General features: G+C 40.9%; 1 protein-coding gene across 3 annotated transcripts in view; it reads left to right on the top strand.

The window, feature by feature from the left end:
• ano2b (anoctamin 2b) overlaps positions 1 to 25,828 on the top strand; it is a 66,562-nt gene that overhangs the window by 21,560 nt on the left and 19,174 nt on the right. Inside the window, exons 10-21 of one of the 3 annotated variants that reach the window (XM_027273256.1) lie at positions 494 to 628; positions 1,238 to 1,398; positions 2,438 to 2,520; positions 2,620 to 2,706; positions 2,827 to 2,859; positions 5,742 to 5,825; positions 14,211 to 14,285; positions 14,520 to 14,721; positions 16,531 to 16,642; positions 16,918 to 16,975; positions 17,075 to 17,175; positions 19,863 to 20,005. In XM_027273256.1, coding sequence (XP_027129057.1) covers positions 494 to 628; positions 1,238 to 1,398; positions 2,438 to 2,520; positions 2,620 to 2,706; positions 2,827 to 2,859; positions 5,742 to 5,825; positions 14,211 to 14,285; positions 14,520 to 14,721; positions 16,531 to 16,642; positions 16,918 to 16,975; positions 17,075 to 17,175; positions 19,863 to 20,005 — 1,274 coding nt within the window. The remainder of the gene's footprint in view (positions 1 to 493; positions 629 to 1,237; positions 1,399 to 2,437; positions 2,521 to 2,619; positions 2,707 to 2,826; positions 2,860 to 5,741; positions 5,826 to 14,210; positions 14,286 to 14,519; positions 14,722 to 16,530; positions 16,643 to 16,917; positions 16,976 to 17,074; positions 17,176 to 19,862; positions 20,006 to 25,828) is intronic. The other 2 variants (XM_019265588.2, XM_019265589.2) reach the window with 2 other exon arrangements.

Genomic DNA, 25,828 nt, shown 5'->3' with positions numbered 1-25,828 from the left:
GATAAGTCTGTAGGTTCATTCTAAGCTAACAAAAACATGACAGTTCTCATTTTCATGTTTTAAAAAAACATATTATATTCCATTTCTGCCATATTCTGTAAAAAGAGCTGCCAAAATCTTAGACACTGGACCTTTAAAAGCTGCAAATATGTAATCTACAAACGCTGCAGGTGTGGAGATGGTTGTGATCCGCACCTACACTGTTTGATACAACTAAATCCCACACAGTGATCTTTTAGGATTTGTAACTATGTTTTCATGCTTTCATGACCTTTCAAGTCCATGTTTTGAAGTTTTAGGCCCGTTCTAGCACAGGAGGCGGCGTTTCTACACAAATCTGAGCATCGTGAAGGCTCGGTGTAATGAATGAACTCCCCAAATAAAAACATTAACACGCCTCTTATTCTATTTTGGTGTTTTATTTTTGACATAGTCTGCTCTGTCATCATGTCTGTCACTTCCACCTCCTGATCCCTGACCTCTGACCCAACAGGAAGTACTTTGGCGAGAAGATCGGTCTGTACTTCGCATGGCTCGGTGTTTACACTCAGCTCCTGATACCAGCCTCCATTGTGGGAATCATTGTGTTTGGCTACGGGGTGGCAACAGTGGACACCAATATACCCAGGTACTAAGAAAATGCACTGCAGCTTCATTTGTGGAACCAAATCCAACATTTCAGGTGAATGAAGCTGCGGAAACAACGACTCAGTGTGACATTTCTCTTCATTTTAACTCTAAAGAGTCTAAGTGATAAAGACAACGGGATGTCGGCTAAAATACAAAGATTAGGAGGATTTCCTCCTAACACCATTTACATGTATACACACATGGCCTCAGGCACACACATACTAGAGAGGGATTGCCCAAATACCTGCTGTATCTGGCTTTAGTCAGGGGTGTGTGGGAGGAGCACAGAAGGTACGGCTGGCAGTGTGTGTATGTGTGTGAGTGTGTCATGAAGCAAAAGGTTGATAATTCAGCCTACACTGACTATGAACACGGTCAAAGCAGCAGAGAGGCTTGTATCGTGGTTACGAGTTAAAAGTTCCATTCATTTCCTAACAATTGTAACACAAACAAGGATCTGTGGGCTTTTTTTTTTTTTTTTTTTTTTTTACATCCATAGACGGCAATGCAGAACCTCAGTTGATTTTTATGCTTTTTTAGGTCATTGCATAGATGTGGTCACATCCAGGTGTTCTGTGACCTAAGCGTTGGTTTTTCTACCCCTCAGTCAGGAGATGTGTGACGAGAGTCTCAATTTTACCATGTGTCCCCTGTGTGACGGAGCCTGTGACTTCTGGCACCTCAGCACCGCCTGCGGCACGGCCAGGGCCTCGCACCTCTTCGACAACCCCGCCACCGTCTTCTTCGCCATCTTCATGTCTCTGTGGGGTGAGGTTATGTTTTTGCGTGCGGTGGCCTGTCTGTGAAGTTTTCTCATTAATATTTTAGGGCCTGCTTCCCCTGAAGTGCATGTTTCCTCGTGAGCAACAGGCTTGGATTACACTTTAAAGGAAAACAAAACAGTAATGACTGAATAAGAGAACTCTGATGAGCATAAAAATTGGATTTGCAGCACAAACACACTGTTTTTTAAATACTCTGATGCAAAGCATTTTTTCTCTATTCCTTCCAAGAGCTTTTGAATTTGGGCAGCCAAAAATTAATCATCCTACATAACAACATAAACATTCTTCCTCCTTTTACAAAATGTGGATATTTTTCAGTGAACTTAGAATTTAGTTGGATCTAGTGGACTAATCGCTGCATTGCAATCTCCTCACAACACCCTCACCTTTTCTAGTGTAAAGGAGCAACAACACTTTAAGAACCCTGTTTACACTGTAGAAACGTGGTGTTTCAACATGATGGCCTTCGTGAAAGAGGACCCGCTCCCACTGTAGATATGAAAAGATAATTTTCAAGTAACAAAAACAAAGGGATTCTTATTTTAAGGTGATTATACGTGCATGAAAACATAGTAGTGAATATTATATTCTGTGTCTGCCTTATTCTGAAAATAAAGCCACAAATCTTACATATTACACAGAACATTTCTGGCCTTGCAGACAGCAGTCTGATTTAAAAGATGTCAAAATCTAACCCAGATATGCCCACTTACTCACTATTCAAGCTTTTCAAAGCAGTTCAAGAGGACCTTGAGTTCAGATGTTTTGTCAAAAAACTATGAGATTTGTAGGTTACAAAAAGCCAATGATTGTAGTAACTGTGGATTTGTAAGTGAGTAATTAGTGAGTCTCTGAATGTATCGCAGTCATTAGAGGATGTGATTCAATACTTCACATGTTCTCGTGCTGAGATTCTATTTCAGTGAGAAATCAACCTGCTGATTACTACCAAACCATAAACCTTACAAAATGCATCAGGTTGAAATTATTATTATTATCTGTTCATTTGCGTGTTTGTGTAGTGGTGCTGTTCCTGGAGCACTGGAAGCGGCGTCAGATCAGTTTGAGCTTCAGTTGGGATCTGACAGGCATCGAAGAGGACGAGGTATACACAGAATACATGTACACACTAGCATTAAACAAATCAACTTCTGCAGAGTCATCCAACATGAATATATGACCGGACTTCCTGTTTTCCCCTCAGGAGCATCCCAGGCCAAAATATGAGACCATCCTCCTTCAGAAGAGACAGAGGAAGCTGAAAAATAAGAAAAATAAGAAAAAGAACGAGGTAGGGGAGATAAGAAAGCTTTGTCATTAACATAAGTGCTTACGACCACATTTCCCATCGAGCCTAATGTAATGAAAAAGCCATAATGAAATATGAACAACATAAAATCTGTTCTCTTAGCTGGACCTGACCGTCAACACTACTAATGGAAAGGTATTGTACTGTCGTATACAGAAAACATTTGAATAATATGAATTTTCAAAAATACACACTATGTTTTCTCATCATGTCTCCTAATTACAGTCAGTAATCAAACAGAGAGTTCCACTTGTAAATGCTGCTCTGTGCTGCACGTGCAACAAGTGGGGAAAACAAACAGTGATCATGAAACTCTTCCATGCGGCTTCACATTTGGTTCCTGATGATTCACACGGATCCTGATAGTTTGGTTTCCAAAGCAGCCACTTGTGTGTTAATCTAATGATTGGGAACGATCTAGATTCCGTCTGTAAATTGGGTCAAACACATGAGTCCTGTTGGCCCAAATACGCTTGCTGTGGCAACAGATGGCTTCCTGCCACAGCCTGAGTGAAGCAGGAGCTAATGCACATGATACAGGACCACGGCCATGCCTTCACACCTGACCTGGGGGTGGAAGTAAGAAACCTGAGGGACCTTTTGTTGGAGGGGGTGTCAAAACATACCGGCTGCTGGTGGTGTGTCAAGAAAAAGAAGAAGCACCTCACAGTTCACCCACAAGAAATAGAAACGGTTGATTATATACAATTATACCAGTGAGAAATCTCTGTTCTGATTGGCTTTGCCTTGGGTGGTTCATCTATGTTCCTCTATGTGATTACGGAGGTGGAATGTAAATGACTCGCCAGGTATTAGGTCTTACTTACATCAGATGTTTTGCAGTACTAAGATACAAATTATGGCAGAAATGAAGTAATTCCTATAAAGATCAGAATGAAGTTTGGTCTACATATGTCATGTCTAGACACATGTCCAGGCACTTTTTTACATTTAACTCTATTAGTTTAAATAGGCTGCTGCATAAAATGAGAAATCTAGAGATATAATACATAAATTAAACAACTATATTCATAATAAATGAGATAAAGACAAAGGACGGTCAGTACAGTGCAGAGAAATTGGCATAATTGTGATTGTGCATATGTTTTTTTATGAATGTGGTGTGTGTGTCTGCCTTGTTTCGTGGGTCGCCTGGTTCTGCTGGATCAGCGAGCGATCCACAGTTCTCTTGAGTCTCTTGTGTCCCCTGTGTTTATAGCTCCATATGAATTTAGTTGTGCAGGATGGATCTGACTGTGTATCCAGATCTGTGATACTGATTCTGATTCTCTCCAGGAAGTTCCACTGATCCACTGTGTCAGCAGCAACAACTGCTTATTGTCTACGATAATAGTGAAATCACTGGCAGCTACTTAGGCGGATGGACTGTTATATGTATGTAATGAGACTGTACAGCTTTAAAGAAGAGTAGTGAATGACACAATTTTTGTATTGTTTTGTTTGTGTATGTGGCGTATGTAGTGGAGATTGGCAGAAGATGGCCGTATGTTTGAGTCAGCCTCTGTAGCTTGAGGGTCTGACTTTTCATAGCTGTAATTCATCTTCTCACTTGAGTCCATGTTAGTATTGCTGTGAGAATCATCTGACTCTGGTTCTGAGTCTAGATGATTCAAGGGCGGAAAAGTCATGCACTGAAGTGCCTCATCTGGATATGAGCTGGTGTTCATCTTATTTTCCAGGTGAAACATGGAAAGCAAAGGGTTATTTAAAGAGTCCCTAGGAGTGACTCCCATTACAGGATCCAGATCAAGGGCTGACTCAGGAGGCTTAGGAATGCCATCCTATCATCATACTCAATATCGTTTTTTTGGCTGGGTATGTTCGTACTGCATCCTCCATATTCTCAAAAAAGTTGAAAAACGTGAACATAAATTGGGTCTGGATACCTGTCACCTGCTAGAACTCATCTAGTGACTTCAGCCCACACCCTGGACTGTAGGGGTCGTCATTCAGGCTGAAATATGCACAGGTCCTCCTGCACTCAAAAAGTGGTCTGCAGGCTGACCCAGCAGGTGCACTATAGATCTAATCAAATTACCGGTATATGAACATTCTCTAGGGAAAAGCTCCCTACCAAACTACAAGAATGCCATAATGCATCCCACTGTCCACATGTCAACTGCTTCAGTCAAAGGGAGGCCTAAGGACACCTCTGGAGCCCGAAATGAAGAAGGCTGCATCATTGTTCCGATGCGCACTTCGCTCACCCATCGGGCCAGACCAAAGTCAATGAGTTTTATTTAAATGGCTGATCCTTATGGTTGACCAGCATTATATTGTGGGGCTTTAAATCCCATTTGGAGGATACCAATACTCTTTAAAGCATCAAAATGCTACCATGAGCTGATGGGTTACAGGGCAAATTTAATAAGATTTAAAGGAATCCACCTTCTCTCTTCCATCAGATCCCAAAGGCTCCTGTCCAGCATTTCAAAAGCCAGACAGGAGAGGTTGTTGAACCTAAAATCTTCTATGAAATTGACAATGTTGTTTTTGTCCGGATCTAGAGTCCTGATTGCGTGTAACCTTTTTATCTCCTTTCGAATGACTTTTGAGACATTTCCATTGTCTTTGTGGATCTTCACTGCCACTTGGTTGCCTGTTGACACATTTGCCGACTTTTCCAAAAGATGCCTCAGTCTAAAACCTGATAGCGTGTGGTGCTGCTTTACAGTACATAATGCTTCTGAACTTCGTATGGTGTCGCTGGTGTGTCCTTGTTGTTTTCATTTGAACTACCTGAAGATGAAGTTGAAGTTGAGGAAGACATTTTTGCAGTCAAATGTTTCCAAACACAGAATAACTCACTTGTGTTCTTCTCTCTGAAGGTAAACAGGGGGACTGACTGGGTTCAGCCTATAGTCTATATGTGAAATTAACATGTGACAACACTGTGGCATCATCGAGTTTGAGTGTGTGTTTGTGTTTGTGTGTGCATGTGTGTGTGTGTGTGTGTGTGTGTGTGTGTGTGTATAATCTGTCCCTCTGTCTTGCAGCCAGAGAAGCAGGAGGATGGGACAGTGACAGGGAAGGACAGATGGAGACAAAAACTACTGTCTGCCATGGCTGCAGGAATACCGGTAACCCCTTCTCTCCTCTCCCCTCGCATCCTTCTTCCTATTCCTCTCATTTTCCTTTCACTTCCTCCTCACCTCCCTTTCTCTCCTCCTCTTTTTTTCCTTTCCTGCAGGCTGCAGTCTATCTGTTCTTCTCTTCCTGTCCCATCCTCTGGCTTCTACAGTCTCAGCTCCTCAGGTATTTGTTTGTGCGCATTTCAGTGCGATTCCTAATCTAGATATATGATGGTCACAGCAACAAACTGAGCCTCAGTACTTCTTTTCAAATCTCTTTGTAGAACTATAAGCATTTGTTTCCTAAGTTCAAGATTTCTATTGATGGATCATTGATGGACCTTCTTTATTTGAAGAATAATCGTAGAGATATTTGCCAGCAGCGAGGGAACAGAATGCACTTATCTTCAGCAGAGGAAGGGATAAACCTGTTATTTTAAACAAATACAGTCAGTATCAGTGTCAACAGTGTGTCTAGAAGATCCAGCAGATGGAATGTTTGAGTGTTTTTGTTCCAAAACAGAGAGAAAGGATGTGAAAGTGAGTCCGAAAAAAACGGAACATGCATTCACTTTCAAGTGACCATTTAGCAGCTGAGCTTTTTAGAGCTCTGCCCGTAGTTAATGATATGTTTAAGAAGGACCTGATGGACAGACCTGAAGACAGACAGCTGGTGCTAATGACGGATTATCAGTCTCTGTGGCTGCCTTTTTTGGATGTCTTAGCTGTGTGTGTGTGTGTGTGCGTGCGTGCATGCGTGCTTGTGTGTGTGTGTGTGTGTGTGTGTGTTTCATTCACTATACATACAAACCAAAGTTACACACATTATCATTGTTGTTGTAAAATCCCTTGAAAACACAAACCATAAATGACTTGATCCACCTATCGAGTAACGCGTGTTTTGGTGTGTATGTGTGTAGTGTTATTCCTCTGTGTTACAGAGCTTCATTATCATGCAAAACCTCCAAGACACACATCAGTGAGCTACAGAGTTGCACTGGGTGACCTGCTCCTTTATTATCATGAACACACACACACACACTTTGAGCCATAGATACTCACTTGTAACCAAATGTGTGCATTACACAGCTGGAAATATTCCCCAGTGAATACACTACTTACTCCAGTGTGAGTGTTGTTTGCTAAAAACTACATTTCCCAGCTGTTTTAAGAAAGATGTCTTGTGAAACTATATATTTATGACCTGGGTAAGTTCAGGTCTGAGTGCCTCCGACAGATTAAACTAGTCAGACACAGGTGTCATGAATAAATAAAAGCTTATCGTGGGTGACGCCTCACTGCCTCACGCTTTACTGGAACACTAAATGGAACACAGCCTTGTCATTTGTTACTCTCGTGCTTTCCCTGCAATGACAAGTCAGTATGTCCGCTGTGAAAAATGTCTATTTTTTTGTTGTTTTCAATGGCGTTACTACATTTCTGCTTTGGCAACAACTTTCAGACCAATTATCTGTGGGGCTGAATTAAAAGAGACAAAGAGCACAAGACATGAAAAGAGACAAAGAGTAAGAGAGACGTTCAAATAAACAGAGACTCAGAGAAGTGGAGGGATAGAGAGAAACAGAGGGAGGGCGGCTGAGTGGGAGTGAGGCATGCTGGGCAGGAAGCCAGGGGTAAGATTAGTGAACGTCACTATGGCGACACAGAAATCTCTTTCACTGTCTCACACACACACACACACACATACACGCACAGACAGACACACACACTCAAACACACACTTGAAACATTTGATTTCCTACCTGCAATTTTGAATTGTGCTGTACGATCAAATCTATTATTCTATCTATTATTATCTTTTATTATATCTCAAAAATACATTTAAAAACTGGAGTGGTTAAATTTGTTTATTATCAGTGTGTGTTGCACCTGTTAATACGAGACATTTCATAATAAACACTGCTAATGTGTTCAAGGATTCAAGGATTCAAGGATTCAAGTTTTTTTTAATTGTCATTTCAACCATATACACAGTACACAGTGAAACGAGACAGTGTTTCGCCAAGGACTGTGGTGCTACATATATACATACATACATATAACATAGAATGTAGTGCAGCCAGGACTACAATAAAGTGCACACACATTACAAAAAACAAAAAGAGCTACATAAAGTGCAGAATACGTTTAGACACTACAGCGTGACAAGAAAAACAGACTAGAATGAAGTGTCCGTGTTTTGTGAGTATGTACATGGCTACATATGAATATATACAGTATGGCTATCTTAGGTATGTACAGTAGAGAGGTAGATGTTGAATAAAACCATTAGGCAGCAGCAGGTAAACAAGGTGCAATGTGCACTGATACATGTGCACGTTTACATTTTGCTGTTCAGCAGTCTGACTGCCTGTGGGAAGAAACTGTTTCCCATCCTGGCAGTGGTAGTCCTTAAGCTGCGGAAACTTCTTCGAGAAGGCAGCACGGAAGACAGTCTGTGGGGTGGCTGAGATGGATCATCTACAATGCTCCTGGCCTTGCGCAGGCAGCGCTTGTTCTAAATGTTCGTGACAGAGTGGAGAGAGACCCCGATGATCTTTTCGGCTGTCCTCGCGATGCGCTTTTAAGGCCTTGCAATCAGAGATGATGCAGTTGTTGAACCATGCTGTTATGGTGCTTCTGAAGATGCTCTCGATGGTCCCTCTTCACAGCCTCCACAGGAAGTAGAGACGCTGTTGAGCTCTCTTAGCGGTGTGCCTGGTCTTCAGGGTCTATGTAAGGTCCTCTGTGATGTGGTCGCCCAGGAACTTGGAGCTCTAGACCTCCACAGGGGAGCCGTTGATGTTCAGTGGTGTGTGGACATGTTGGGCTCTTCTAAAGTTAACAATAACCTCTTTTGTTTTGTCCACATTGAGGGACAGGTTGTTGGTGGGGCACCAGTCAGTGAGCTGTTCCACCTCCTCTCTGTACGGGACCTTGTTGTTTCCACTGATCAGCCCCACCACGGTTGTGTCATCAGCGAACTTGATGTGATTTGAGCTGTTCACTGCAGTACAATCGTGGGTGAGCAGAGTGAAGAGCAGAGGGCTGAGCTTGCAGCCTTGAGGGGCTCCTGTGTTCAGCACTGTGTACAGAGGGTGCTACACTTGGCATGTGAAAGTAGTATAATAAATGTGCAGTTCTTTTTGCATATTCTTTTCCTCTTAACTTCTGCTTCATTTATTAACTGAAGCCACCTCTGTTCCTCCAGACCTTTAAAATCATTTCTTAAATTAGTAGCTGTCAGCGCTAACACCGTGACAGAGCTAAAAAAGGGTTTCATATACAGGACCATTTTAAATAAATTACCACCTGAAAGCCGGCACGAGAGCTGACAGAATCTTACATTTGGCTTACTATCATTCTTTGCTGGTTATTACAGAAGTAGCAGGGTTAGATATTTCTGCCATCAGAATAGCGAGGAACCACATGAGAGCTCAAACTTTATACAGACGTGTCTTCTGCTGTCATCATTATTACTGTCGCTCTATAACAGACACTTAGTAGTTTAACCTGTGGTGAGCAAACACCTATAGATCATCATCATTCTGTATCATCACTGACAGGTGCTGAGTTGCACAGCCGTCATTTTTTTTGCATCTATACAATCTGATACATTGCATCGTGGAAAGTTTCTTGTTTTACCGTAAGTCTTTTCATATAATAGCAAGAGATCTTTCATGTTATTATTACCGTAACACCCTCCTGACGGGCCTCCCAGCCTGCACAGTGAAACGCTTTTAGATGATCCGGAACACAGCGGCGTGCCTGGTCTTCAATAAACCCAAAAGGTCACATGTTACCCTGCTGCTCAGTGACCTCCACTGGCTTCCTGTAGCAGCCTGCATTAAATGCTAACCTACAAAGTAGTCTCCGGTTCTACACCCACACTTTGTCACTCAGTCGCTCAGGGTAATCAACTGTTCCCTGTTGGTGAAACGCACTACCAGTTCCTACCAGATCAGGGGCGTCTTTCTCTACCTTCAGAAAACTCCTGAAGACCCAGCTCTTCAGAGAGGACCTCCTCTCCAACACTACCAGCAACTGGACATGATAAATCTACCCCCCTCTACAACTGCCACAGTATTTATTGCTGCACCAATACGTCGTAGTCGTACTGTACCTTGATTGGTTTTTGTAAGTCTCTTTGGATAAAAGCGTCAGCTAAATGACTGGATGTAAATGTAATGTTAGAAGATGTTAATGTAACATACTGTACTGAGTCAAAAAACAAGAACAAGAAACTTGTCTTATTTAAAAATGATTGGTTTGTTGTTGTAACGATCCAGTCAATGCTTGCCTAGATGCACTGTAGCCTATATTATATGATTGATGTACATGGCAGGATCACTGTGGGATGCCTTTGTATTCTTCTATGCAGCGATGCATAATTATTTTGTGGGAATTCTGTGTCATATTGGACAGCGATTGTCAACGTCTGGGCTACATCTTGGTACCACAGTGTTGGCTAGATGTGTTATGTGACAAGAAAGGACATATCCTGTCCTCTCACCTCTTGCCAGTGCGGCAGCCGAGCTAATATGACATTAGGAAATTTAATTTCCTCGAAAGTGGATGTAGGACAACCAAGGTTCGGACACAAGGAGAAAAAGATAGAGACGAGAGAGAGAGAGTGACAGAGAAATAAAGATTGTGAGTGAGTGGGCTTTCCTCAACGGAGGTTACAAGCCAAATATAACACATGACCTATTTATTACTATCCTTCTCTCTGATGGCTGTCCCTACCAACACAAACACACACACACCCGTCACCGTGAAGGTCTCTTCGTCCTTCATTTGTGTGTGGGTGTAGAGTGTTTCTTTAATATTAAATGAAATCATGTTCAAGTATGTTCCATAGAGAGAGAAGGCGTGTCTCTTTGAGAGTTGCACGATGGCCCCCTTTACACTTGATGATTCGATTGGAATCGGATAGTGTTGAACAATGTTTTGAAGCCCTGAGTTAGGTATCCGAGTGTGAAGAGTGTGGAGCTAATGAGTGACGCAGTGTAAGTTGGTTTTTCCTTGGCTACCTTGTGATCGACGAGGAATGTTGTCTCTATTTTAATCTCAAAGGTCAATTTGCTAATGGACATTAATTGCCAGATGAGTGGTAGACTCACTGGATGTTTGAGGAGCAGGGGTGAAAAAATAAAAGGAAGCAGCATGCGTGAAGTCGTTGTTGTGGAGAAATTGCTGAAGTCAAAGGTCAATGGTGAGGTCAGGAGGGAAGAAAGTGTCCAGGAGCCTCTGATGTCTTATGCTGTATTATTTATTGACGATTGATCAAGGAGAATTAGAGACACTCTCGAAGTTCATCAGAAGTGCCTGAGTCGGTCTCACATTCTGCCCAACTCATGCTGGTGGATCAACTTTAAACCCCAAGATAACACCACAAATACTACACGCCCAGAATTAGTCAAAGAGAATGTTTTTACCCATGGAGGTGTTATTGTCAGCATATTCTAGTGTGCAGTCTGGAGACACAGATGTCTGTTTACGCAGATTGGAACGTCCACGGCAAGCTATCTATTATGTCTATAAAGGCAACAATAGGTCTCTTCAACCCTGGCCACCACAGTGTTGAGATATGGTGGCACCTAGTCTAAAACAAACAATTAATACTGCCGAGGACCTCAAGGCCCACACGTGACCTTGTGTAACCTAAGGATAAAAAATTCCATAACAGTCGCGTTGCATTTACAGTGAAACAGTTAAAACCCTGGATAAGATTAAAACTGCATAACTACTGCCCCTCTGCATTAAAACACACAGGGTACTATGAACTATAATAGAGAGTTAGGTTTGCATTTCAGTCAGAAAGCTCATTAGCTTTTGTCACTGATTAACTCTCAACCTGAGAAAGTAATTTCCTCCAACAGACATTACAAATGATCGGAACAAAACCCTGCCAGCTGATTCAGTTAATAATAGAAATTCTCTGAGGTCTCAGCAAAAAACTTGTTCAAAATTTATTTTTCTTTTATCATCAATTGTGTGTCAGGGGAAGTGTGAGTAGGAAGAGGAGGATATAGGGAAGCATGGCAGCAGTATAAAAGAAGATGTGGGATGCACAGTTGGCTTTCTTTTTGCCTGAACTATGCTTGAAAATAGCTGGTTTTGCATTTTTGTGTTCGGTTCATTTGAGTTCAAGCAGCCAAGTTAACAAAGATAACCAAGAAGTTAGCTGGGCATAAACTTACAGGGACTCATGAAGAGCTTGAAGATATGAATGCAGACAGAGAGTTTCAGATAGAAAAGAGCATTAACCATTTGCACGTTTATACTTTTACAATGGCTACTGCCCAGTTGTAAATGTGTGCCTGTGATAGATGAAACCACCTTGTAAATAAACAATATAATAAATAAAATAAACAACTTTATTTACCTAGTAGTACCTACCTGTATTTCACCAGCTGAGGCCTCACTTAGTATAAACATTTCTTTTACAACAGCAATATAGCAGCATAAAATATAGAGGTCACAAAACATATTAAACAGAAAATAAATAAATAAAAATGAAACTGAATATTTCCTTATATTCCAGCCTATAATCAATTTGACACACTCCTCCAAATACAGTACCTGTCCATTTCCTGGACATGCTGAGGTACACACTATATATTTCATTTATTTATATCTAAAATGAACTTGTAGGTTTAAATAAAAAGTTCAAGTAAAGAGCAGCGTGTTGTTATGTCAGTTTAAATATCGTGTACTGCAGGTTGCACCGTGTCATTGTATTCACTAGATGGTGCTGTTGTCTTGCTAATTAGCATATTGAACGTCTTCTGCTGTATAGACTGTCCGCTCCGTGCTCTGTGTGTGTCTGTGTGTATACGAGTAAATGGGGTCACATACCTGAGGATGGCCAGTGAAGCGGCTTTCCTTTTTCATGCAAGTAGGTCAGTGTCTCCCTCTCGTTTAAACTTGGGAATCACTCCATACATAAATTCACTCCATACATAAATTTGAATGTTCGGCTCACCTGCCAACACCGGCCAGATGTCTTTATTAGATACTTTCAGTGGGCACCGGTTTCCTTTTGTGTCACTGGTGACCTCTGATCATTTCTATGCACTTGCCCTCTTTTTCACAGAGGTCAGAGGTCAGCCAGTCAACAACAAGCAAGGAGTGGAAGGGATTCATTCAACACTGATTTAATTCAATTCCATTCAATTTCCATTAAGTAATAATTTGAAACCTTGTGAATGTGCTTACTTGCCAAGACTCTTCTGATAACATTGACCCCACTCTATTATTTGTCCATTAAATATGAAGCTACGGCCAAGAGATTGTAGCTTAGCTTACAGTAGCACAACAACTGCAGGCGTGTAGAAACAGCAAGTCTTGATAGCTATAATTAACATCCGTTTTGTTTATACATAACCATAAACTGGATGGTAAAAATGACAAGTTGTGGATTTATGGGTTATTTGCAAGAGCAAAACACGACTTGCAGTTTGTACCTTCAGATCCTTGCTATCTGTTCCCTTCTGCTTCTAGTGTTCATGCTAAGCTGACATTAGGCTATATGTAAAAAAACAACAACAACAACAACAACAACAACAGAGAGAAGCAGAATTAATTGCAGTTTTTGCAGTTTGGGAACTAGAGGTGAACTGGATGTTCCATCATCTCAAACCTGTCCGTGTCTGTTTTTTTCATTTTCAATGCCAAAATTTTAAGTGAACTGAAATGACTGTCAGAGAAATCTGTCAGTCATATCAAAATGAAATTTGATGATTTTTAATGGCTGCATTTTATTTTGCGGTGGAACTTTCAGTGTCACTGTCCTGGCTCCACACATTTACTGTTCTACATATTTGAACAAAGATGGCTGTGCTAATCTATGTCATCTTTTGTCTGACTGTTGACATTCATCATTTCATTTCTTTCACTTTTCCCATTTTGGAGGAAAATAGATTCACATTAACAGGGGGTTGTCTGGGTATTTTAGGGTCTATTGAATGAAAACATTTGTTCCGAGCTGCTCTCTAAATGTAGGATGCAGACTGTAAAATGGGCTATTGTGCTCCTTTATGTCTCTCTGTTGAGATGTAGTAACATTTCCTGCGGAGGCGTTCATACAGATGCTGCTGTTGCTTCAACTCTCCATTCAGCTTTTACAAACCATTGGAAAGGAGAAAGGGGAACTGTGACAATGCTTTTCACATCAGTACATTTGAGACAGATTTGTTTTTTAATCAATACAACCATATGAAACAGCTCTTTTCTTCCTTTCTTTCCTTTTGTGATGTCTCAGTAGGCAGCTCTGTGCTGCTGCATCACAGATTTCCTAACAAAAGTTGATGAAGCACGGGCCATTGTATGAGTGACTGCCAACTTTTCCTCTCTTTTCCTCTTCTGCCCCCTCCCTGTAATTCCTGTCAGGCTGCCATAGAGAAGTTGACCTGGAAAGACCGCCTTCCTGGATACTTCATCAATGTTTCCTCTATCCTCTTTATGGTTAGTAAGTTACATAAAAATCAGGTTAATGCTCTCCTTAACTACATTTTCTCAGTATGTATGGTGAAAGCACTTTGAATGGAAAAATAAACATACGACACAGCTAATGTACATAAATGAGTGTATGAGTGACCTACATCGATGCATTATTTGAAATATTAATTCCGGCCTCGGACAAATATGGTTGACTAATGACTAATTTATTTTCTTTCTTTTTTTACGTTCGGCTTCCAGTTTGGCTTGACGTTTTCAGCAGTTTTTGGCGTCATCATCTACCGCATCACGGTGTCGGCCCTGATGGCAATGAGCCCCGACCCGGAGACCAAGTCCAATGTTCGAGTAACGGTGACGGCCACTGCAGTCATCATCAACCTGGTGGTTATTCTGATCCTTGATGAAATCTACGGCGCTGTGGCATTGTGGCTGACTGAACTAGGTACAGAAACACTGTACATAAAGTCATTTACTCTTACAGTTGTATGATGGATCTGAAAAACCCAATGCAGTGCAAAATACAAAAAACTAAACAAACAAACAAACTATGCTACATATAACAATAGGTATATAACAAACTATCTTAAAACAAGCCTTAGTACATAGGCTGGATCTGGATTATTAAAAGAATAGTTCTACATTTTTAGAGCTAGGTGAGAAGATTAATATCACGGTCACTGTGAAACAAAGCAGATTGTCCCTCCAAAAATATATAAAAATGTATGAAAGTGGTGTCAATTTTATCATTTAACTCTGAACAAAGTAAATAAACATGTTTACCAAAATGTAAAACTATTCCTTTACACATCAAAGTCACACATTGTTTAAAGCTTGTCCAGATCCAGCTGACAATCTGTTAGATAGGACAAAAAATGATGCAGCACTTTTATTTTCATGTTCATCCTTCACCATGGCCTATTTTTTCACAAATTAATATTTAACAAAGCAAATATTCTTGTATTTATACCCACCAGTTTCACAGGACAATATATACAGGACTATATGAATACCCAGCAATGAAATGAAATACATAAATGCACCCAGCCTCACAAGTATAAACATAATCAACACCACATAACATAACCCAAACTAACCAAATTTGCATGTTTATGTGATTCGTTCATAAATAAATAGACTGTAATGAGAATTTTATCAATCACAAGTTTTTTTTCTCCTCCTGTTCCACGCTCACATGAAACATGATCAACAAGGCACTCAATTAAAGCTCCATCCTCGGGTCTAACTAAAGATAAATCTGGAACATGAAGCTTTTCAAACAAATCATGATATAAAGGACAGTAGTGAATCAAATCTGTTTGATTTTCCACCTGATTCAGTTCAATATTTACACATCCTTTCATCTTTATGCAGCTCTCTGTGTCTATGCATTGTTGAAGTACCCCCATTTTATCTGTGCGCCATCAAATCTCACCTTAGAACATATTTTGATTAATAATAAAAGATTTCTTCTTGGAAATTTGTGTATTGGAGGACCATTAAAATTCCACCATCTCCACTCAAATTTCCGTCAAATCCACATTTGTATAGTACATCAAATATTTTTTTCATTTGTGGTCATACTTCACTTTCACCTCCTTAAAATAAACAGCGGTTTTGGATGGTAGCATCCATTAATGAATATTTGTAGAAGTCATATTTGGCCAACGTCTAGAGGTGAACTCACTCGTGTTTTCGATAATCATGACGGCATATTTTTAAAGATGTTGCCTCGGCAACTCACAGAACAAAATCAGCGTTTTTTTACGCATAGTCATTGTGCATCTGTGGATGTGAAAGGCAGGAAGAGTCTTTCTGCCTCTTGGTGGACCATTTAATAAAACTTTGATGTTTTTATGCTCCAGTCATCACATCAGTCATCCCGGGAGGTTTCAACCACGTTCACATGCATATTCCAAAGGTCTGAAATAGAGGAATAGAATGGGAAGGAGTGTGAGAGAGTGTGAGAGAGACGGGCTATGTCAAAAGTGGCAGTATTTTAACCTACTTCCACCACAGTGATTATGTTATGACTTCAATTCAAGAGTCAGACTGACAGAATAACCTCCTTTCTCAGAACAGACTCTCGTGTGACCACCATGGACTAAAGAGACACACAATGTGGAAAAACACTGACATTAGCCAAATCTAATACACTGTACATACATTTCATGTGTCATATAACTGTGCTCTGACCTGGCAAAACAATACCGTGTCAAGTCTTCCTTACAGTTTCGCGTCGCCTGTTTTTCAGAGATTCCCAAAACAGAAACCAACTTTGAGGAGCGTCTCATCCTGAAAGCCTTCCTGCTCAAGTTCATGAACGCATACGCGCCCATCTTTTACGTGGCTTTCTTTAAAGGAAGGTAGGTCCTTCACTCACGTGTATGGGAATGTGTGCATTACTCAGCTGAAATAGTGGGTACACTTAATCCTTCAGTTATGAGAAAAAAAATCAAAGCTTCCAAATTTGGAAGTAGATGATTTTCTCTGGATGGCGAGGATATGCATTAACATGCCTTACATTTCTCCTGGATTACACTTAATGCCATAGCACAGCTGTTTACATGTGTCTTATTGCTACGGGGTGAATCCATGAGAAACCGCTCTGTCTTTATCGCGTGCTTGTTTGTTTTCGCAGGTTTGCTGGTCGACCTGGAAGCTACGTGTATGTCTTTAATGATTATCGGATGGAAGAGGTTTGTCATCCGACTTTGCATCTGTTTCTTTTCACTTGGCTGAATGGGTGAAGTGGTGATGAGCAAGTGTACAAATGAAAAAGTGTGTGTCTCCATCAGTGCGCGCCAGGGGGCTGCCTCATTGAGTTGTGCATCCAGCTCAGCATCATCATGCTCGGGAAGCAGCTGATCCAGAACAACATCTTTGAGATCGGCATTCCGTAAGTAGTCCACGGCCTCCTCTTCTGTGCTCAGTGTGAAGTCTGTAGAGAAGGAATGCAGATTGTGATCAAAGTTGGGACACAACACATATACCTACATGCACATGCTTACTCAGAGGCACTTTCAAGATTCCCTCTCCGCTTTCTTGTTCCCTAACATTCCTCCCATGTCTGTACAGTGGTACTTCATCTTGTGTAACAGCTCAGCTTTTACATGCAAATCCCAAAAGTCAGAGGTCAACTCTGTGTAGAACAACTGTCACACAACAGAGGTGCCTTTTGACTTCAGGCAGCACCGTTACTGTTGCTGTAAGCACGGCTTGACCTCCTGACCTGCTGGCTGAGTTTCATCAAACACTGTGCTTTCTCTACGGCGTCCTGAGGGATGAGCAAGCCACAGCGCATACCACCATACCGTCTGCATACTATCTACTCATCTGCATTCAACCGCTTAAAAGCTTTCACACCTGGGAGGAGGCCAGCAAAAACACCAGTCTTATACAGTGCAGGTTTATGGGGGATTTCTGGAGGCGTGAATGATGGCTCTACGTCAGAGGTGTTCACAGGTTTCGGAAACTGTACCTGACCCTAAATGCTCCTGTCTAAAGATGTAGTCAAACAAACCCAAGTGCTATTGGACGGGATTCAGAACAGACCTGGGCCAGATCCTGACCTGATTTCTTTCTCACAGATATGAAAGATGTTCTTTTGGAACAGTAGTGCTGTTTTCATTCTTGTCAGTGGTGCATAGGAAAGAGCCTGCAGATATTTTGTCTTGCAAACTAACACTGGGACTGGCGGACTCCCAAACGCACATCATAGCGGGTCCCCAGGGGTGTTCATAAAGAGGTTCTGCAGAGGGCTGAATGTGGACACCCATCCAAGAAGGATCCAGAGGAGATTCACAGCAGCGTCAGTCTGAGCTCCCAAACAAGTGACTGGCTCACAACACTCATGGCCTGTTGAATTATAAAAGAAGGGTGTGTTTGTGCTGCATTCGGAGGAGCGTTCAGGACAAGACAGTCACTCACTGTGACATGTTGAGATGTGGACTTCAAAGTATGCAGCCTCTGAACTGGGGCACAGTTTGTGTGAGTGTACAAGGAAGTGTATGTGAAACAGGATTTTAAGCTCTTGTTGAGAGACATGAGGCCAAAATACTGAAAGGGGCAGCTGCATGCTGGTTTTCTAAAAACAATAAGAAGTTAGTTTTTATAATTTGGCCCATCTATTGAGTTACAACAGCTCATGGAGAGGCAGTTAAACTACTGCCACAATTGCCACAGTTTGCATTAAACTCAAACTCTAAATCTGAACAGAGACACAATACAGTGTGGCTACACCTTCTGAGGATGTCATCATCTGATGTCCTTTACAAATGTCCACTGATCTATTTAGTCATCAGAGTTAAAAGAATCATCACATTTTTATGCTTTCTTCAGTAATTAGTAATTAGGCAATAAAACTATATTGCCTAAAATAGTTGTCTATACATACAGAAACTGATAATAGCTCATTTAGCTTACATTAATTGTGCAATGGTGCTCATGTTGTAGCCCACAGCAAAGCTCAGTTGCTTATCTCAGCGCTTAGTGTGGAATATACACCACTTTGTTTTATAAATGACCTGATTAAATGAAATCAACACTAAATCAGTGCCATCAGTCTCCAAAAATTCTATTTTGTTTGAATTTGAAATGTTTTAAAGCTGTTTTTAAGTTCAGATTCAGACGTTTGTAAGTTTAAATTTGGACCACTAGAGGGCAGAAAATCACTAAGGCAAACTCACAAAAATAAAAACAGTTTCCCAAATTATAGTATTTATGGTTCAAACACGTCAAAGCAGATGCTGTCTCCAACATTATCATTCCATGTGAAGTCACGTCTCTGACCGCCTGATGACTGTCAGCCCAATATTGATTATCCTTTAAAAACTCCTGAAAAAACATCTTCAGCTTGTCACATACTCATTTGACTAAATGCTGTATGGATTGTAAAGCCCCCTGAGGGGGATTGTGATTTGTAATTTTGACCTGACTACGTGAGAAACCTCTAATCTCCTCTCAGACCAACACCAGTAACATGACTGTGTGTTTGGAGAGTGTGTGTGTATGCATGATTGTAAAGCAGCATCACTTTACATGTACACATGTACTGTACTTGTGCACACACACACACACATATACTGTGAGTGGGAATTATTTACAGTCACGTCGTGTTTAGACAAACACATATGTAACTTTTCCTCTCTCTGCTCCCTCGCTGTGTTTCCCAGCAGAAGTTTGTTAGCATCTCATGGCTTCACTTTTCACTTGAATGCCAGTCTGCTGGTTACTTCCTTCGGAAGCTTCTTGCTGTCAGACCAGTTGGTTCGCAGTTAAATGTTTAGCATTACTGTTCCTGGGTAAATACTTGCTTGCATGTTATGTTTCACAAGCAGAGCCTGTGTCAATCTCTGTTGTTCCAGGAAAGGTTTACCGAGTGCCTTGTAAAGTAAATATTGATTTCAAACCTTGTGTGGTCGACACTTTTCTTTGTCAATGGAATCGAGATTTCGAATGTATTCTTCCAGCTGCAGCAAGGGTGTGAACTGTCAAAGCCACTTCGACTCATCCTGTAAGAATGGTCCACATTGTGGCCCGACAGCAATGCGACACATGGCTGATATCCATCTTCCATCTTGACAGGAAGCTGAAGAAGTTTGTGCGTGCGATAAAGGATAAAGGATCAGCTAAAACGGAGAAGGAGGAGGAGAGGCCTCCACAGCAGTGGAACCTGGACTACGCCCTGGCTCCCTTTGAAGGCCTCACGCCTGAATACATGGAGATGAGTGAGTCTGCACACACACACATGCAGAAAAATAGCCTCAGGGATAAAGAGCAGCCATTTAGGCACCAACATATGTTTCAAATGAGTATTCTTGTACATCGCTGAGCAGTGTTATGTAATCTGGATCTACAAGGACCAACATGACTTTCTCAGGTTAGAGTGAACACCTGGACTGAAAAGCATGTAGGATGTATTTGTGTGCTCATTGTTCACTTTTTAACCACATTTGTCTGTTTTTAAAGTGTCAGGTTCCCAAACTGCATAAGCTTATGGATAGGTTCCCACTTATGCATGATATCTTTAACAATATGCCAACAAATGTTAAAAAAAACAACAACATTTGCTTACTTTTATTAAAGTAGACTTTTATTGACGAGGACTGTGGCACAGAAACTTGTTTCCTGTTTTCTTCAGACGCTCATTTTCTCTTTTAGTCTGCACGATTCATCCCTGTCCACAAAAGTGCACACCCGCTGTATACGCAATCATTTACATTCACGTCCATCACAAACCAAAGCACATAAACAATGGAGATCCAGTCACAGATTCAAGCTTTTTCCTCCTTCGTGCATAATGAGCCATAATGAACCGGGGACATGATTGATACTGAACCTTAAAAGGACAGCTAGTAATTAGAAAGTGACACATTATTTTGGCCGCGGCCTTCGTCTTTCCAGTGCCAGAAGAGAGAACCATTCATGCAGCAGTGTGAGCTTTTACTGTACTTCTACTTTACTTGAGTATTTCTATGTTCTGTTACTTTACACTTTCATTCCACTAGATTTTAGGGGGATATGCTGTACCTTTTACTTCACTTCATTGATTTAATAGCTTGACTCTACTTAACAAGTACTGGAAAGTATTGACTTTAGTACTTACTTTACTTTCATACTACCTGCATACTTTTTTCACCACTGAATTGAATTTAACATAATATGTAATACATGCAGGGTTTGCACATAAAATGTAACACAATGTCCAGGTTGTTTTCACACATTTGTTGCATTGGGTTGTTGGACTTACAATCATGGAAAAACCTGTAAATCTTTACATCATTTCAGTTCAGACCCTCTGTGGAGAACTGTCATTCTTGTTGATACAAATATAACCTTGTAAGAACAAAACCTGTAAATGAAATATTATCCAGAGACTCTAAACTTTAAATTTCATCCTGACAAAATCTGGTAGAGAAAAAAATAGAGATAACATGAGATGTGAGGAAAGATTCAAATATTTTCTTCTGTACAATGTGTAAAAAACATCATCGTAAAGGTCATTCAGAGGTCAAATAGTTGAAAGGCGGGACAGTTATGTGCCAGTAAAAGCTGACTGATTCACTGCCTGTGAGGGGAGAGTTCATAGAGCTTCATAGGGTTGTTATGACTGAGGGTACACACACACACACACACACACACACACACACACACACACAGCTTTAGGCTTGCGTGTCGTACTATTACAACCAACTGCAATCATAACAAACCAACCTCTACTCATTCATAACTCTTCTTAGGGAAGAGTTTGTTGAAGAACTATAGGCTGGACTGAAAAGTTGAATGTTTATTTTCAGTAATTAACAGTGATGAAGATTAAAATTTAGCTGTTAATATTTAAATATAATTTTTTTATTGAATTTGTCATATAAATATCAGTTCATGAAAGTTGTTAAAGGTCCCCTGTAGACATGTTTTAAAGGTCCAGTGTGTAGGATCTAGTAGCATCTAGAGGTGAAGTTGCAGATTGCAAATCCTCGCCTCACATTCTAGTTCCTAACAGTGGCCACAAGACATGCAAACAAGGTGGCAAGCTCTATTTAGAGCCACTGTTTGGTTTGTTCATTCTTAGATACTGTAGAGACAGGATGGCACAACATGGTGGACTCCCTAGTGGAGGACCTACAGTGTCTGTAGATATTAAAGTCTCATTCTAAGGTAACAAAAAATAATGAAAACATATAGTTATGAATATTATATTCCATTTGTGTTATTTTTTTTTAAAATACAGCCCCATAAATCTGACACACTGGACCTTACCCTGCCTGTAATAATAAATTCTGTGCTGATTAAACATTCAAGAAGAAGAAAAATAAGCAAAACATGTTTTTCAGTCGAGAGGGATTTTTTATTTGCTGATATAAATACTTGAAATATGGGAGAACCCATCTTTCCCATGAAATGTCCTCTGTTTAGTTTATGTTTGATAAAGTAACAACAGCAGCGTGGAGTAAATACAACTCACAGTCTACACTGTTTGGAAAGTTTGAAATGAGTTCCTTTAATTGCAAAAAAAGCAACAACTTGCTGTATATCAAGTATCAGAATAATGAAAGCTTTGCACATTGTCTCTCGATTTTTCATTTTTTACACTCTTGTATGATACATGATAATCTACCACAGCTTTCACAAACAGTAAATACAAAAAATCTAGAAATAAAACACCCCTGTACTGTCAAACTTAACATCTTTACAACAACAACAACGAGTTGATGACAAAAATCCTCCAGCTATTTGTAAAAGTCAGAAAAAAGACCGGTGTAGGTACCAGAACGGCTCGGCATCCAGATTGGCTTGCTCCTTCTTATTATGTCACATATTACGGTATCTACGGCCACTCGGACAAACTAAATTACGCCCAATTTTATGATAGACCCTTGAGAACCTCTGATTTGAGGACACGGCTGAAACACAATACTCGGGATACTGATGATATCTATGACAGAGGTGTAAAGCTTTCTTGCATTCATGTGTGAATGTCTATTAACCAACAATGCACCAACAGCCCCTGTAATGATTTATTTATTGATGGGTTGATTGATTGGTTGGCCTCTTTGACTAGAGAGAACTAACTGGACGTGGAAAGAGGCTTCACTGAATACATCCACTGATAACATGTAATTCTGTACAGAGATAAGAAGATGAATGAGTAGAGAAGAATGCATGGATGAAATAATAAGAATTAAATCAAAAGAGACAAGAAAGAAAAACACGTATGATACGACAGCTGATTAGACCACACAGCGTAATATTTCCTCCTGGTTGATGGAGTCAAAGTGCAGCAGCAGTTCAGCAAACATGCAGCAACAAGCTTGTCTTTAGAAACTGGCAACGTCTGTATGTGAAGGATTGCGAACCAGTAAAACTGGCTATATTGTGCTCTAAGGTTAAAGCCATAAAAAACGTGAAGATTTTGGTGAAACCGTAAAAAGCAAGTAAAGCTTTGTTGGCAACACGTCATGTGTTCTGCGTGGGAAATGTTCTTGTAAATGTGGGGCCAAAGGCGCATTCGGAAACCTCTGGAAGATGGTCCACGCTGCTGTGGGTAAAGACACAAGAACTCCTCGCAAACATCTGCATTTGCATGTATGACAGCTGCTACTTGTATCTTCTGGTGGAATGAACAGCGATGCTAACTGCTTCCACATTTCTGAAGTTGAGAAGTTCTGTTCAGACATTTGATTGTGCTGCGTTAAGATAGAAACGTGGAGATTTCATGTGATAGAGTGAGGACAGGAGGAGGTGGGAGGAGGAAGAGCAAAACAGAAAGAAGACTGAGGTGATGTCACTGCAGGGCACAGGAAGGAATGTCTGAAATGTCTGAGCTCTGTAGGCAAACACACACTTGCACATAGCTGTAAGTATGTGAATGGGCAGTCCTAGGTTCCTGTTAACACATTTATTATATATTTCTGTGTGTTTGTGAGACCTGGTGCCGTTTCTCTTGAGTGTGTCTTCTTTGTGTGTGTATGTGTGCCTGCCTGGACCAGCCTCGAACCCGTCAACCTCGGCTCAGGTAGATGGCTAGGTTATTCTAAGCTTGCCCTCTAGCGCCTGCTGCTCCACTGTCGTATTTTCTTCCTCGCAGCTCTTTGTCTCTGTGTGGCGTCCGGGGTGAAGCCGTCAGTCTCCGGCTCGCTGGAAATCCCCGTTCCCACACTGCTAAAGTTCCACTGCTGCCAAAGTCAGGCAAAGCACCTTGTCTATCTCATGTTTCATTTCCACATTCTTAGGAAGCAGGTAGATGCTGTTTGGATCATCTATTGAGAAACCCAAATTTGTTTGTAGCAGCTAAGGGGGGGGCGGCAGTAGCTCAGTCCATAGGGACTTGGCTTGGGAACCGGAGGGTGGCCGGTTCAATGGACCAAAAAAATGGAAGGTGGACTGGTAGCTGGAGAGGTGCCAGTTCACCTCCTGGGCATTGCCGAGGTGCTCTTGAGCAAGGCACTGATCCCCCACAACTGCTCGCTGGGCGCTCCTCAGGGGGGCTGCCCATCACTCCACCATCTCTCTCCACATTTGCATGTCTATGAGCCCTTGTACCTTGTACTGCATGTGTGTGTCTGGGTTAAAATGCATGTCAAAAATAAAATAGAGTGAAAAAAGAATTTCCCCACTGAGAGATTAATAAAGTATATCTTCTTCTTCTTCTTCTTCTTCTTCTATGATGTGATAACTCTTCTATCTTTAAATCTTGCTCTATGGTCTGCAATCAGTCCTGTTTTGGCTTTGTTCGACAGACTTAATGCCATTAAGTCTTGATGCCACCAAGTCTGAGGCTATTTATAGCCATTAATCTGATAAACCTGCACTAATAAACACTTTTGCCTGACCTACTGATCTAGTGGGCCGGTCAAAAAAGAAGAAAATGTTATTAATATTAAACTTTGACATTGTGTTGTGATTTTTGTGTCATATTTTTTGAGTTTGCGATTGAATATAAGTGGTCAAATCTCAAGATTAGCTCTGTAAGCTACCCATTTTCAGTCAAAGAACAACTAAACAGCAGGCCTGGTGAGAGACTAAACTTAAGATAACTTAATATCATTTGAACAGGTGAGTTGTATGTAAATTCATCCTCAGTACAGTTGTCATGAACAAGGAAATTAGCTACAGAGACTAAAACTGTTTTTTGTACCAGGCTGTAAACATGTTTCTGCTGTAAAGTTGGATTTAAACATGGGGACTTATGGAGACTGACTCACTACTTGAGCCAGCCTCAAGTAGCCGTTTAGGGAACTGCAGTTTTTGTGGCACAGCCATGTTGGCTTCATTTCACAGTAGGTTGCTGCTTGCTTGTTCCCGACTCGTTCCAGAGCTGCCTTACTGCAGCTGATTTCTGATCTTTCTGTTGCTAAAGGGAAGCTGGTGTGGCAGCTGTCCAGAGACAACACAAGACCTTTAAGGCGCCCGGTGCTCTGATTATTGAACTACAATTTAACTTGACAGTGTTCGTGTATGTGTGTGAGTGTGATGTGCTGCGCGGTAAATTCCCACCAACTTTAGCTTTAAATCATGGATGTTTTGTCTCTTGGTTATCTTATCAGACAGACGTGAACAAACACACACTGCTTAATCATAAAAACAAAGTCCAAGTTTAGTTGGTGCAGTAGAGTGTTTGACCTTAAAAGGCATCATCTGAACCACAGTGTGAGTGTGGACAGGCGAATGACCATTCATGAATGACAATCTCTGCATCTTTGTGGCACTTTGAAATGTGTGCGTCCGATGTTGTAGGTTTGATTCATTTCTCATGTGAAACTCTCTTATGTTGTCAAATACCAAAAGGCTGATATAATTGTTTCTTTTTACAGCAACTTCAAACAAGTTTTCCAAGGGAAATCTGATGCCTCATACAGTAGCACTGCTTGAAACACAGGAAGTTAGTACCCTACATAGCTTTCATCTTTTCACACAATTGTGCTAGTTCTGTAGGCTAACCAGTTTTATGTAAACAAGGTATAAATCATCCGTTGATCACTTTGTTTCTACCATTTTGTAAACATGGAAAACTCAATAAATAATAATACCATTATCAGAACACGGCAACT

The sequence above is a fragment of the Larimichthys crocea genome, chromosome III (assembly GCF_000972845.2).
Source record: "Larimichthys crocea isolate SSNF chromosome III, L_crocea_2.0, whole genome shotgun sequence".
NCBI lineage: Eukaryota > Metazoa > Chordata > Actinopteri > Sciaenidae > Larimichthys > Larimichthys crocea.
Note: the sequence above shows the minus strand (reverse complement) of the source record. Positions and strands in the feature narration are given on the sequence as shown.